Raw genomic sequence first — 15,143 nt, forward strand, 5'->3', positions numbered from 1 at the left:
TTAGTTCAGAGAGTGCCATCTGAACTGGGAAGGTGTGACCACGGTTTTATCGGAGATACTCACACTGTGCCTATGGTATGATAGGTATGATAACAGTTAATCGATTAGTAAATTGGTGCGACAATACGCCCCTACATACAGGTGGTGAGTGAGAGGCCTCGGTGACTAGGCTTAGTAATGCTTTTTTTTTCTCCTGAACCTGAGTTGTGCTTCTTATTTAATCAAGTTTTATATTAAATATATCAGTCGAAATCTTACTATATGCTTATTCTCATGAGTGCTCCTAAGCTATGCTTTTTTTGCACGGGCTATCGGTATCAGCAACATTAATATAAATGGTATAGTAGAGAATGGAGCAGGGATTAGTAATTCGTTAATAACAAAGGCTACTCGAGGTCCAAAGTAGGGCGTTTCAAATCATGCGCGCTTACAATTAGTATATTACGCCACAAGGGATAAAATTACGGCATTCTCTCTGGCGTGTATAATAGCTTAATGTATACAAAAGCAAAAATCCAGTCGATGCCATACTTTTATCTCGTATAGCATATGCAACTTTTAACAATCTTTTATTGAAAGATGGCGTTTTTTCTACAATTTTAGAGTCGAGAGTGCAACATATCCTCCTAGGTAGAACTCGCATTCTCTTCACTAGAAAATTATTTTGACGTATTTTGACGTAATCTACGTGGAAAGTGCCATCCAAGCCGTATATAAGGGTGGCAAATACGCAGATAGTGACTAAAATACTTTCTTATAAGCAGAGAATGCGAGTTGTTACCCAGAAGGAACGTGGTGCTTTTGTCCTTGAAATTAGGGAAGAAAAGTCTTTTGGCGGAGGTAAGATGAAATAGTATACTACGCACTAAGGAGGGAAAGTACGGAATTCCCTTTTGATCCAAGTTGCCCCTGAGGTAAAAGCGAGGATGGCAAACACGCAGAGTATAACAAATTGCTTTCGTACGATCAGTGAATGAGATTTTTACCCGGGAGGAATGGTACTTTATTTACTAAAAGTAGGAGAAAAAATGTGAAATTAAAAGTGCAACTCTTAAGGAATAAAATAGACCCTAGTACCATATTCTACTTCTTAAATCTGTAGAAAAAAGGTTGTGAAGAGTGCTTTTTGGTTAAACGTTAGTTTGCGTACAAAAAAAGTAAACCTTTTAAAAAAAATTATCAATACTTCAGACCCAAACCTACTATCCATAAAAATTTGGTACGTCTACGTTCCCAATTGTTAGTCTAAAAAATTAATCAGTAAACAGCGATTCTAAGTGGTTTGTTGGTATTTGCAAAAAAAATGTATTTTTGACTGATTTGAGCTCATTTAGTAGATATTCACAATACCTACAACTTATTTTACAGACGTACAATAATATAGGGTATGGAGAGTTTTTTGATGTGCCTATTGATGTTATTAAAATGAGTATAACAGCAAAATTAACCGTGATTAGGGTTCCTATCCATTGAGATACTTTTCAGTATTGAAAAACTTATTTTTTGCGTGTTATCTGGCAAAAAAGAGAAAAACTTTTCGTTTTTTAAATCAATTTTTATGTACTTGGAAATTTTTTATTCATTGATAAAAATGATCGAAAATTCGAAATTAAGTACCTATGATAAGTATCTGTAATAATACACAAACTTTTCTTAAATTATTAATTAAAATTTTTTTTGCTCCGACTAGGCGTAAAAATGAAGTTAGACCCATGATTCTAACGGCATTTTGTCAAGAATACAAAGAAACATGAATGCCACGAAGAAAACTTTTTTTTTATTTCCAAACCAATTTAATAATTATCAATTATTGCATTACAATGAACACTAATTCCTTCGTTTATTTTACATGTAGAGAAACGCAACCAATTTTTCTCAAAAGTTTGTTTTTTCGAAAAAATAAAACAAAGTATTTGTAAGAAAATCGATTTTGATGATGCTTTTATGAAATGCTGTTAAAAAATAAGCATTTTTTACAGTTGTTCTGCAGCTTGGAAAAGTTGTAGTAAAGAAACTATTTGTTTATCAACATAATATTTAATATATCATGAAATAGAAAATTTTTTCAGTCTACTTCTTGTTGGCATGTCCGTGGGTGCATTAATGCATGTAATTCATTACCTACCTACCGCTCATAGAAGGCTAAGTATAAGTACTATTTGTTTTTTGAAATATAAGTTTAAACGTGTACGTATAAAAAATGTATAAATAATAATAGCAGACTACTTAAAAAAAATTGTATTTTTTACGAGCCACGTATTAAAATCTGTCTTTTTTTATAACATATTGGTTGTATTTCATGCAAAATTGACGAATTCATAAGTTGATTTGATTGCAAAAAACAACCATTATTTCAACACTTGTATAAAATTTTTTTTTAATTTCTTTTCATAGCATTAAATTTCTTTGTATTCTGGACAACATGTGGTTGGAATTAAGAGTCTAACTTTATGTTAACGCCAAGTACGGAAAACTAAATTTTTAAATAAACAATTAAATTGAGACGTCATTTTTTCAAACAAACAAAATAGCGTGTGCATGGTAAGAGATACTTATAACAAGTACTGAATCCCAATTTTTAATCGTTTTTATCAATACATTGAAAAATTACGAATACATGATGATTGGTTTTAATAATAGGAAATATGCACTTTATTGCAACATGCCATTACAAAAAAAAATTTTTTTATGACTGTACACAACCAATTGATAGATAATTTCACCACGATCAATTTTACTATCACACTTTTTTCGATCAGACCAATAGAAAAGGAATCGCAAGCCAAAGTGTAAAAAAAATTCTATTGAAATTCACAGTTTCTTTAATAATAACTAAAGCTAACGCTTTGGTTGGACAAAACTGTTTATTCCAATTATAAGAATTCAGTAATGGCAAAAATTTTTCTGTTATATGTTTTAACTAGCAGACAGTTAGGTACGTTAGTTGAAAATACTGAAAGGCACCTAATTTTATACACGATCCTAATTTGCACTTTTTTGACAAATCACACTATCGACATGCTTTTTTCCCTGCTAAATACATAATGTTTAAAAATTGACAAAGAATATTAAAAATTAAATAATCATCAAACTTCTAACGAATTTCTATATTTCCAGATATCAACAATTTTTCAAGTTCTGAAAAAACAGGTTACAGTAAAATAACGATGAATACTTTTCAACACATCAATACTTATAAAAAACAATGAAGTAAAGTAAGAAACAAAATTTTTAAATTGTGTTTCATTTTCATTGTGGGGTTTTGAGAGGTCGGTACAGTAGCCTTTATTAAGCTATTGTGACTTATGCTTCAATAATAATAATCGTTAGATTTGACATAATTTAAGGTGCACAATATTGATTTTTAGAGTTAGTTATAAGCAGAACATGAAACTTCGATTATAATAATTATTATTCATACATTACCATTGCCCAGCTTCATAAATGTACTTTTCGTTTTCTCTTCAAAAGTATATCTTTTTACAAACGAGATCTTTAACTTTACAATTCTTTCGTATAATATTTCCAAGATACATTTTGAGCTAATCTTATGATCGAACTCTGGAAATAGCAACACATATTTGACTACGACTAAAGACATCTTTTTGTAAATCATCGACAATTTTATGAAACGTTTGATTTTTTGATTTGTTAATTGTCATTTCAAAAGCTAGTTCAGTAAGGAAGTGTTTTTTTTTTTAAAGTAAAAGGATACTCATTTTCAGAATATAATGATGCAATTTAAAACTACGATCCCTGCAAGAAATTTGAACACACCAGTTTCTGGTAAAAATGATGGTGAATGACTATTTTTCTGACCATCAACTTACCAGCGCCCTCGCTAAAAAGCATACCTACACAATCAATGGATTTCTGGTAGAAAAATGGTCGGATAAAATAGTGAGCGTTACGAGACATCACTTTAATGTGTGTAAAAAAACGCCGCATGATGAGCTAATAAAGAAAATACATGCCATAAGGCGACTTTTTTTAAATACGAAATGATGAGCCTTAAAAGCTTTTGGTATTTAATAAAATATTATCGCATTTGTTGAGATCAATTGATGTACACTCGAGAGCAAGTGACATGTTTAGAGACGGTCATGTATCAAGTCGTACACCCGTACGTTGTGTCGTTATACGTCGACTGCTCTTTTCATCGTACCTAATCCAAATCTTAAGTGAGCAACCTGAGTTGAACTAACAGAATACATACACCCAACGCAATCAAAATATTTTTCTCTTTTTTTCATACCAAAGTTGCATCATGACCTTCAAAAACAAAACTATACAAATATTTAACAGCCTGAATACTTAATACAATCTCATTAATCATATAACAGTCAAAAATTTTTGATAACGTAGGATTATATGGTACAATTCATCCGTTGTCGATTATAGAGTTATCAGGTCGTGCGTAAGTTGTATGTGCTCTTCTTCGATAATTGGAGAAACCATTTTCGTCCATTCTCATTTCATTCAGTTAAAATTTTAGAACATTTGTAAAACATGTATTATCTATCATGCACCAATTACCGAAAGGGTACTGTAAATTATTTATTATTACAATATCACGCAATCAAGAATTGACCATAATATCTGGAATTTTATTTGGTATAATAAAAATTTGGAAATGGTGATTTTATAAGCATGTTTTAAAGTCATCAGCAAATGCATGTGTGGCAATCCTCTTTTTGGAAATTCTATAACGGAAACACAGCTTGCAGAGCAGAAAAAAATTCTTTTTTACATCTAAATCGAGTAATCTATATTTTTTTTGAATGAAATACTTAGCTACAAGATCAGGCCAATCACAAGCTTGTTGCATAAACATTAAGTTTTCCTGAATAAATGATATATGAATGTGTCATGTATCTTAACATATTGCTTCGTAAATAAAATGTATACTGTCAATTCAAGTCAGTTACAAATTTTTAATTTAGCGCTAATTTTCAAGTTAATCAATAACTCGCCTTTTAAAAAGCGACACATCACTTATTTTATGTCAAAATAAAATAAAATATCGTTAGTAGTAAGGATTTCAATCGTCATACTCGTATTTATTTTCATTGTGTGTATACATTTGTGCTTAATGTGTGTGTGTGTTTTTACTTCTGATTTTTTAAATAATGAACAGCTCTTCATAAACTTTGGTCGACGTTTTTCTCCTGCAACCTATGGATGCCCATAGACAAGTAAATTTCGTGTTTTGTTGTTACACGTAATCGCTTGATGTAATACTCAAGTATTCTTATTGACTTATAATCTTTAATAACAAAAATAAGAGACGTACCAACTAATGGATTACTAACTTATATTTAGCAACGACAAAAACGTTACAGCAATATTGTATTGTTCAATTAAAGGTATATTCCTTTAAGGGTAGCGGTTGGCCTCTGGTCTATATGGAATGTTCCCCACGTACTAGCAAGAGATCTGGGGAGCTCTCCATATGAATGGACTAGAACTCGTAATACCAAAAACTAATTAAAGGTTTATAACGAAAATAAAGGCCGTCGTAACGATATAACAATGGGGGTAGTAATTTATTTAAAAAAAAAAAAAACAATATTAATAATATTAATAATATAGAATAGAACAGAGCGGCGTTGGCTCGGTGGTGAGCGTGCTTATTACTGATACAATGCTGTTCTAGGGGTCGTGGGTTTAATTCCCAGAGAACGCAGATTTTTCAAAAACTGTTTTCATCGGGAAATGTTTCTATGTAACCCCGGCTGTTTTGGGGCGAGTTTTTCCGTGGAATTTTTCATCAGAGTGATTCCAGGGTTTTTTCCTTACCCCACAGGTCTTTGGGCCTGGGTGAATGCCAAACAGTGTTAGGGCTATAGGTAGGGATTAGCGGATCTAATACCAGGCGTCGGGCAGGGATCGCCGGCCTTACCAGCGAGGAGTGATCCCTGGAACATGGTGCTTTCTCCGGAGATGCTAATTAGCCTGGATCCAATGCTTCGGCAGAGAACGCCGGTTTAACCGGCGAGGAGTAGACGTCCTGGAATATTATGGAGTCCTCTCCAGGAAAAGGCTACACAGTGGCGAGTGTCAGCTTGACTGGCAAGGTGTTCTACTGGAGATACTCACACTGTGCCCATGGATTCAGCTACGATATTAATAAAAAGGGTTGGAAATGGGTGCAGCGGCAAAACACCCCCACACATAGGTGGTGAGTGGACGACCTCGGCGACCAGGCCAGTAGGTGGTCGTGGTAACCGGATGAAAAAAAAAAAAAAATTATCAAGGCTTTCTAAACCTTGAAAAAATTTTTTTTGCTCACTATACTTAAAAATACTTGGCTTTCCAACTACCGGTGTCGTTATCGGATCCGATGCGCCAGGCAGGGATCGCTGGCCTTACCGGCGAGGAGTGGACGTCTTGAAATACGAAGTCCTCTCCGGAGAAAGGCTATACAGTAACGAGTGGACCCGATGCACCATTGGTGCGGAGAGAGTCAGCTTCACTAGCAAGGTGTTTCACCGGAGATACTTACACTGTACATAAGTGGTGAGTGGGTGGCCCTGGCAACTAGGCCAGTAGACATTTGCAGTGACCCGGTCAGAAAAAAAAAAAAAAAAAAAAAAAAAGTTAATAAACGATACATATCACATGTTATGGATTTATTTTATTTATAATTTAATGGTAATACAACTTTTTGATTAAAATTCGTATTTATATGACGATGCACAATTTTGACTTTTAAGACTTGCGTTTACTAAAGTAATTTATTAAAAATTCAATATGTAACTGTATCCCCATACTACTACGTGCAATATTGTTCAACCTATTTTGAAGCATTGAAGAACGTATGAAGTTTTTCAATATTTTTATAACGGAAAAAATTTGTGTATCGACACATGACGTACTTATTACAGAAGGTAACAGACGAACACGTGCTATCCACGATGTGAACCCGCCAGTTGCGCCGCCCTCGTAACAATCAATGAAACTGACGAGAGGCAGTTAAAAAAACCAAAAAAACATGTTCGAGATAGGAGCCGTAAGAGAAAAAGTGGAATCTCTAATGAAAAAACAGCCGAGAACAGCCTACGCATTGGTGCACTGTTCCCCTAGTATAAGATTAAAAAAGGATCCTACATACATCGATTTCCAAAGGATAAAAAACAATGCCAGAATTGGATATTTGCTTGTAAATGCAACAAACGCATGACCTAGCAATGGTAGTGTGCGGCTGAGTCGGCTGAGTCAGCTGAGTACGCTGTTTTCGGCTGTTTTTTCATTCAAATTTTTTTTTTTCAAATTTCAAAAAGAAATTCAAATTTTTCTCCAACGGCTCCTATCTCAGACATGTTATTTTGGTTTGTATACCTACCTCTCGTCAGTTTCATTGATTGCCACGAGGGCAGCGCTACATAATCGGGTTCACATCGCGAATAAATTTGGATACCAGTGTTGGCAAAGAGGATCTTTGCATACCCCCACCGCTATCAGAACTTTCCGTTGGATAAGTTCCGAAGCCAATCAGAGCAGAGCTATAGTAGAAGTGTAGGAGAAGACTTCTTTCTCCTGTGAATAATAACGCAAGCACCTATCTCCACACAACCCGGGGCACTTAAGGTAAAAGTACGTATTATGGATACAAATTTCGATTGTTACGTTTCATCGATCAATATTAAATAAAAAAATAGTCATATGTCCATAATTTTTGGTTTTAATAGAAGCGCTATGCTTTTCTAAACAAATTGACATTTTTGAAATTAAATTTAGATGTAAAAAAATAATTTTATAAGCAAATATTGACACGATCAAAATGTCCATAGCTATGGAATAGCTAAAAAGTTGTGTCCATATTTATGAGACACAAGTCCCAATTATGAAATTTACATGTTAATTAAATAGGCTCATGCGTTTCATAAATAGGAACATCACATATTGCAGGTTATGTTTCAAACTGTCTGTATTATGAAAACTGGATTCGTAATAATATATTTTTCAATATAATAATGTTTCAAATTGTTTACTATTTTTGTTAATTTAATACGGTAGTATTATAGAGATTCTTCATTACATTTTATTTTTATTATTAGAATTTTCATGATTATTTAATCTTGAGTTTTCATTATAGGGACATATTTCACGAATAGGTACTTTTACCTTACTAGCTGCTTAAATTATTAATAAAACAAATATAATAACGCAAGCGCCCATCCCAACATAACACGGGGCGCTTACTGCTCGCCTTGATTATTTATATTAGGTAAAAAATAATGCAAGCGCAAATCCCAACACATTTTGAGGCACTTGGATTATTCTATTTATTATAAATAATTAAAGCAGCCAGTAAGCACCCCGGGTTGTGTGGGGATTGGCACTTGTGTTATTATTTTATTTATTATGAATAATTAAAGCAACCAGTAAGCACTCCGGGTTGTGTGGGGATAGGCGCTTGCCTTATTATTTTATTATTCATAAATGATTAAAGTAGCCAGTAAGCGCCACGGGTTGTGTGGGGATAGGCGCTTAAGTTGTTACTTTATTAATTATAAATAATCAAAGTAGCCATTCAGTGTCCTGGGTTGTGAGGCGCTTGCGTTGTTATTTTTTATATTATAAATAATCAAAGCGACGGGTAATTGCTCCGGGTTGTGTGGGTATAGGCGTTTGCGTTATTATTTTACTAACCATAAATAATTAAAGTAACCAGTAAGCACCCCGGGTTGTGTGGGGATAGGGGCTAGCGTTATTATTTTATATATTGTGAAGAATTAAAGCGACGAGTAATTGCCTCGGGTTGTGTGGGTATAGCGCTTGCGTTATTATTCACAGGAGAAATAAGTCTTCCCCTACACTCCTGCTGTAGCTCTGTTTTGATTGGCTTCGGAACTTTTCCAACGGAAAGTTCCGATGGAGGTAGGGGTATGCGAAGACCCTCTTTGCCAACACTGTCGGATACAAATCCTCGACACCACTCATGCACTCTACATTAAGGGGGCTCCTTTGCGAAAGTCCCCAAACAGAGATATTTTATTTCTTGTAAATAAAAGTCTACTGAATTTAATGGTGGTCTAAATTATATTTCGAATGGGTCAAAATTTTGAGATATCCGAGCTCAAAGTTGTATTTATTAGCACATGTTTCTATGGGGCAGCGTGAAAAACAATTTGTTTTCGTTTATAATAAACCTAAATTAAATGTCCCAGCAGACTGAATATATGCGTTTTGTAGATGAAGTCTTCCTCTGTAATATGCTGTATTAAAAATTGTGGATTAAGGACCATTTTAGCGAGATATTTGTGATGGAAATAAATAAATAGTGTCCGGGAGGTCAGGAGGTCACGTGGATAGCAGACGTACTTGTTCACGACATACATATACTATATACCTATATATAACATCGCTATACTACACCAACACAGGTGGTCTGGTCTGGTGGTGTACCCTCGTATGCACTAGACTGGTCAAAACAATAATTAATTTTTCGTACAAAGTTAAACTACACACATAAATATCATTTTTGCCACTTCATAAGTTATTCAAAATATCACAATGATTTTCAGACACATTTATTTATTGAAAAACAAAACTTTATTTTATGTTCGTCTTTGACCTCAGCAGTAGTCGTAGGAGCCCCCTTAAATACAAAATGAATAATATTTTCAGCTTCCAGTTATATAAATTAAATGAATATTTGAAAATACATGATCAAGTTTTATTTTTGAGTAAGCACTTTTTTAAAATTTGGTAAAAATTGCTTTACTGCAATACTTTACGAATGTATAGTTTCCTTCAGAGATACTTTACAAAAAAAAGGGTAAGAGCTTGTTTCTTTTTAAAACAAGTCAAATAATATTTAAAAAAAATCGGGAACAAAATTTATTAATTTTGGTAATTGTTCTAAAACGCCACATTGGTGTAAAATCTCATCTTTGTGTATCGTGTGTTCGTGTACCTATATATATATATATATAAAACTTTTTATTGACGTGGCTTTTGAGAACGAATGATCCATACAGATTTTGTTTGGGATGCAACATTTTGCGAAAGTATTTGATTTGAACTGCACTCACAACAACGAAACAAAACTGCTTATCCTATGATGGTAGTAATTTATTTATATTATATCACTAGGTTCTCTAGCTTTAATTTAGCAGGAACAGCTTATACAATACAATGACATTTTATTTTTTTATTTTTCCACTTAGCCTGTGTTAATTGCTGTCATAAGCGTCTAAATTTGTTTCTGTTCAGGATGATTTGGAGAAGATATTTGTGCAGGGCTTGGAAGTTTAAATGCCTAATAATTTCAAAACTGAATTCAATAAACAGCTATACATTTTTCTGCTAGACGCTAATATACACAAATCTATAGATTTGCTCCAATCATGTACTTGTTAGTTATTCAACATTGGTCACATTGATCATTCAAGAGTGAAGCTTAATATGTATACCAAATTTAAATTCAAATATTTTTCATTTAAAATAAAGTTCTTACTATAAGATATGTGTCAATAGATAATTTTGGAAAATGAGTGCATTCCACATCAGTTACTCATAATTTTGCGAATCCAATAACTTTGAACAATTACATAAAATTTCATGTATCATTTACGAGAGCTGTTCTGTTCTTTAACGTATTTTAAATTTTAAAACTTACACAAGAGTTGATTGATAACAAAAAGATAAAATGTAGCAACAAAATTCTGAATCCACCTTTAAGCACAAATCTTTGAAAAAAATTCTTATTGGGCTACATTAAAAATATTCAAGTATTTGAATAATTATGAACAGTAATTGTATAAAAACATTACACGCAATAATTGAAATACCTTAAAAATAATTATAACTAAGCGATTATGGCGGGACAGGAAAAAATAATTAGAAAGAGTAACTATCACAGAAAGACTAAGCATGTCTCACTGTAAACAAAGCCAGGTGAGGTCGTGACCAACTTTTAGATATGACTCTGAGCATGAGGCCTTTTCATGGCATGTACTAATTACGATACATCAAGAAATAACACTATTTGTCTTGCTTTCTGGCTTTTCAAGAATAAAAGTTACAATGTCTGTGTGCTTATTTGAACATTTTTATCAACATTGATTGTCTTGTTTTCAATAAAAATTGAAAATGAGTTATCTTACCATTTGCTCGTTTCAAAGCGTTTTCTGGTCTCTGTCCATACCTAGCCATTTTATGAGTAAATATGCACACACTTTTTCTTAGTCTTATTTTTTTATATCACAACACTACTTGTAAAACGTGAAATAGATTACAAAAAATCTAGGTTTCAAGAAAATTGCATATCCTACCGCGTGTCGCACCTCTCATGTTACAAACTTAAGGGCCCGCTCACATGGGGTTATTGAAATTGGGTTGATTGCTATTGATCCACGGTGTAGTTCGTGGAGCTATTCACATAGGAGCTGTTTACATAGACATTTTTTGCTTAATTCAATGTGAACGTTCATATTGAAAAGGGGGTTCCACTGTTCCGCTAAACTCAAATTGAGTGAACAGACTAAACAGACCTATACTGTGTTCTCTGTCAGTCAACGTAGTTGCGACCATAGGCTTTGTTGCCTGATGGAAAAAGAGGTATAGGTCTGCTCAGTCTGTTCACTCAATTTGAGTTTAGCGGAACAGTGGAACCCCCTTTTCAATATGAACGTTCACATTGAATTAAGCAAAAAATGTCTATGTGAACAGCTCCATAGACATTTTTTGCGTATTTCATTGTAAACGTTCATATTGAAAAGGGGGTTCTACTGCTCCGCTAAGCTCAAAGTGAGTGAACAGACTAAACAGACCTATACCTCTTTTTCCATCAGGCAACAAAGCGCCAAAGCCTATGGTCGCAAATATGTTGACTGACAGAGAACACAGTATAGGTCCGTTCAGCCTGTTCACTCAATTTAAGTTTAGCGGAACAGTAAAACCCCCTTTTTAAAATGAACGTTCACAATAAAATAAGCAAAAAATGTCTATGTTAATAGCTCCCGTATTGTCAGTAGAATTCCATCGTCATAGGTTTGGAAATATAGGGTGTAATCCGCAATCGCCGCCAGCAGTTACATGTGTAAAACGTGACAACGTTGCGTGGTTTGGGGCGCTATTGTCGATTTACTGGTGATGTGATCCGCAATTCCGCCAGCAGTTAAGCAGACGACGTCAATCTACTTGCTCTTTTTCGTGACATTTTCTAATTGTAAGCAAAGTATATTGTGCTAGACGTAAACAAACACGCAGACCAAAAAAAATAGTTTCAAGAGCCCAAAAGAAAAATGAAAATAACAGCTTTACTGCTAGCGGGATTGCGTGGGATCGCAGCAAAAATGTTACGAAAAAGAGTAAGTATGTAGGAAATGTAGTCAACTACTTGAGAGAGAAAAAGGTGTTTCGTCCCGAGAGCACGCCAGGACTCATCAGTAAGGCTGATGACGTGCTCCCTGCTTTAGACACAGAAAAGGTGTGGGCTCAGATTAACTCGATCACGCTTATATAGTAATCGTGCGGGAATTTCGCCACTTGACGGGAGTTGATTATTAGGGGCTTGGCCACCTGGCGAGTAGAGCCTGAAGCGCGAGAGATGTGAGACGCCACATCACTCCCCGCCTAGTCACGACGATGGTGTAACCGGGAGGAAGTGACGATATGAAAGTCGAGGGTGTGAAGGCATGAGAGGGAGAAAGATGTTGAGAAGAAGTCTTCGTTGGACCTCCGCGTCTTCCACGCTCTGTTGCGAGAGTCCTGGAGAGAGGCGAGCAGATGATGCTCTAGCCACGATGCGGGGCGTGTTGCCGTGTGTGAGCGAGTTGTGCGATGAGCGAAGTGTGTGGGGATTAGCTGCGATTTGCGTGTACCCGGCGTGTAGGATGCGGAGATGCGTAAGAGTAATAGAAGGTTGCGTTTTGTTCTTTGTCGGGGTCACCAATGTAGGAATTGTAGTCAACTACTTGAGAGAGAAAAAGATGTTTCGTCCCGAGAGCACGCCAGGACTCATCAGTAAGGCTGATGACGTGCTCCCTGCCTAAGACACAGAAAAGGTGTGGGCTCAGATTAACTCGATCGCGCTTATATAGTAATCGTGCGGGAATTTCGCCGCTTGACGGGAGTTGATTATTAGGGGCTTGGCCACCTGGCGAGTAGAGCCTGAAGCGCGAGAGATGTGAGACGCCACAAGTAGACCGACGTTGTCTGCTTTACTGCTGGCGGATTGCGGATCACATCACCAGTAAATCGACAGTAGCGCCCCCAACCACGCAACGTTGTCACGTCTTACATGTGTAACTGCTGGCGGCGATTGCGGATTACACCTATAGTTGGGAACTCTGTGCCCTGTGGCCGTACCATATAACTATTTTTCTGTACATTGGCCTATGTTATAACATAGGCCCGCGAAGCTGAAAAAAGTTATACGGTAGGGCTCCTGAAATGAAATAAGCAAACAATGTCTATGTGAATAGCTCCAAAATGTGTAGAGAGTAGAGACCTTCATACATGTTTCACGCACATAGTCTATGACTTTAGCGTAGAAACTTTATAAGTTAGGCTGCACTCACATGGAGCGCAATAGAGCAAGCAGGATAGGAATTTCTCCGTAAGCGGCTGTGTTAAGTCTATTGCGCTGCAGGATAGCCCTATTACGCGGCGCAATAGACTTAACATAGCCGCTTATGGAGAAATTCCTATCTTGCTCGCTCTATTGCGCTCCATGTGACTGCGGCTTCACTACTGTAATGATAATGTAATAAGAAATTTATGATAAAAATAGCTTACTAATTATGTTCATGTAATAAAAAATAAATAAAATTTTTTCTAAACAATCTTTTACATAATTATTATGTATACACTGACGCTACAGTGGGTCGAGGGACAGTGCGGTGGATAGCCGCCATTTATAGCATATGTCAGTGGCGGTCAATTTGAAATGGTAAATAATATTTTACATCACACCACTCCACAATGCCATTCTACAATCGCGCTTTCGCTGCACTGCGAAAGTGCGTAGGGGTAGCACAATTAAAAAAGAGGTAGAAGTGGCCCTGCAATGACTTAGGCGTAAAGCTGTATATCTATACAAACAGAAAAACAGTAGGAGGTGCTGAAAATAGCGGAGCCAATCAGCACTGCGTGACCCTATCTACCACACTGTCCCTCGACAATGTCACTTAACTACTTTTCGCTCAACATTTTAGTACGTCGAGTCGACATACTGTAGTGTTGAGTGACAAGTAGCGCTGCCCTGATCGTTTGAAGCTTAACCAATTATACCACTACCGAAATAGAAACTAAATTTGGGTAAAAACCATAGACATATAAGAAATAGACTGCTCGTTTTTATTTACGGCGCTAAGCCGCTAAAGCACAAGTAGAAAGAGACACAGCATCGAACTTATATGTCTGTCTCTCTCGCACGTTGCTAACAAGAGGGGTCAGCAATCTAAGGCCAGCTGATGCAACCTCCTTACAGTTGGCAACATGCAAAAAAGACAGATATACACGTTCGATATTGTGTATTGTGTGTCTTTCTACTTGTGCTTCAGCGCCGTACACAAGAACGAGCAGTCTATTTTTGTATGTCTATGGTAAAAACTGGGCCAAGCTTGGCTGCCACGCTACCTACCTTGGCCGCAGCTGGGCCCATGATTTGGCATCAAGTTGGTTTATACTACGGCGCTGACATGGGCGCAGCTCGGCCCGACTTGTCATGACTTTTGCCCAGTAATCGCCCACTTTCGTCTGCAGATCAGTACATAATAAAGAGATGTCTATATGTAAGTATAAAAATAAAGTATGACATGTGCGCGCGCAGACACACACAGAATATCTGTATTCAAACTTATTTGCTCATATACATCGAATATTAGTGCGGACGAAAGTGGGCGATTACTGGGCGAAAGTCATGCCAAGTCCGGCCAAGCTGCGCCCAAGTCTGCGCCGTGTTACAAACCTAACGGAGGCCAAGTCAGATGCCAAGCTGTGGCCAAGGTGGGCAGCGTGGCAGCCAAGCTTGAGCCCAGTTTTTGCCCATGGGCACTTTCAATTTCTACTCTGGTCTCTGCCAACTATGCTTGTAGAGCACTACTTCTAACCACTATTCTCTACGGGCGGCGGTTGAGGTCATGGCCATATGGGGAATTTTCTCAGGGCCGGTGAAGAAAGGTGCTAGA

The 15,143-nt window shown here is 36.2% G+C and overlaps 1 protein-coding gene across 1 annotated transcript in view; it reads right to left on the reverse strand.

The window, feature by feature from the left end:
- eIF3a (eukaryotic translation initiation factor 3 subunit A) overlaps positions 1-11,392 on the reverse strand; it is a 225,592-nt gene extending 214,200 nt beyond the window's left edge. Inside the window, exon 1 of the mRNA XM_089597506.1 lies at positions 11,115-11,392. Within this exon, the coding sequence (XP_089453632.1) occupies positions 11,115-11,163 (49 nt within the window). The 5' untranslated portion in view covers positions 11,164-11,392. The remainder of the gene's footprint in view (positions 1-11,114) is intronic.
- Between the last annotated feature and the right edge of the window lie 3,751 nt (positions 11,393-15,143).

The sequence above is a fragment of the Copidosoma floridanum genome, unplaced genomic scaffold (assembly GCF_036245765.1).
Source record: "Copidosoma floridanum isolate Cflo_tuat_1 unplaced genomic scaffold, Cflo_Japanese_pri ptg000004l, whole genome shotgun sequence".
In the NCBI taxonomy this organism is placed as follows: Eukaryota; Metazoa; Arthropoda; class Insecta; order Hymenoptera; family Encyrtidae; genus Copidosoma; species Copidosoma floridanum.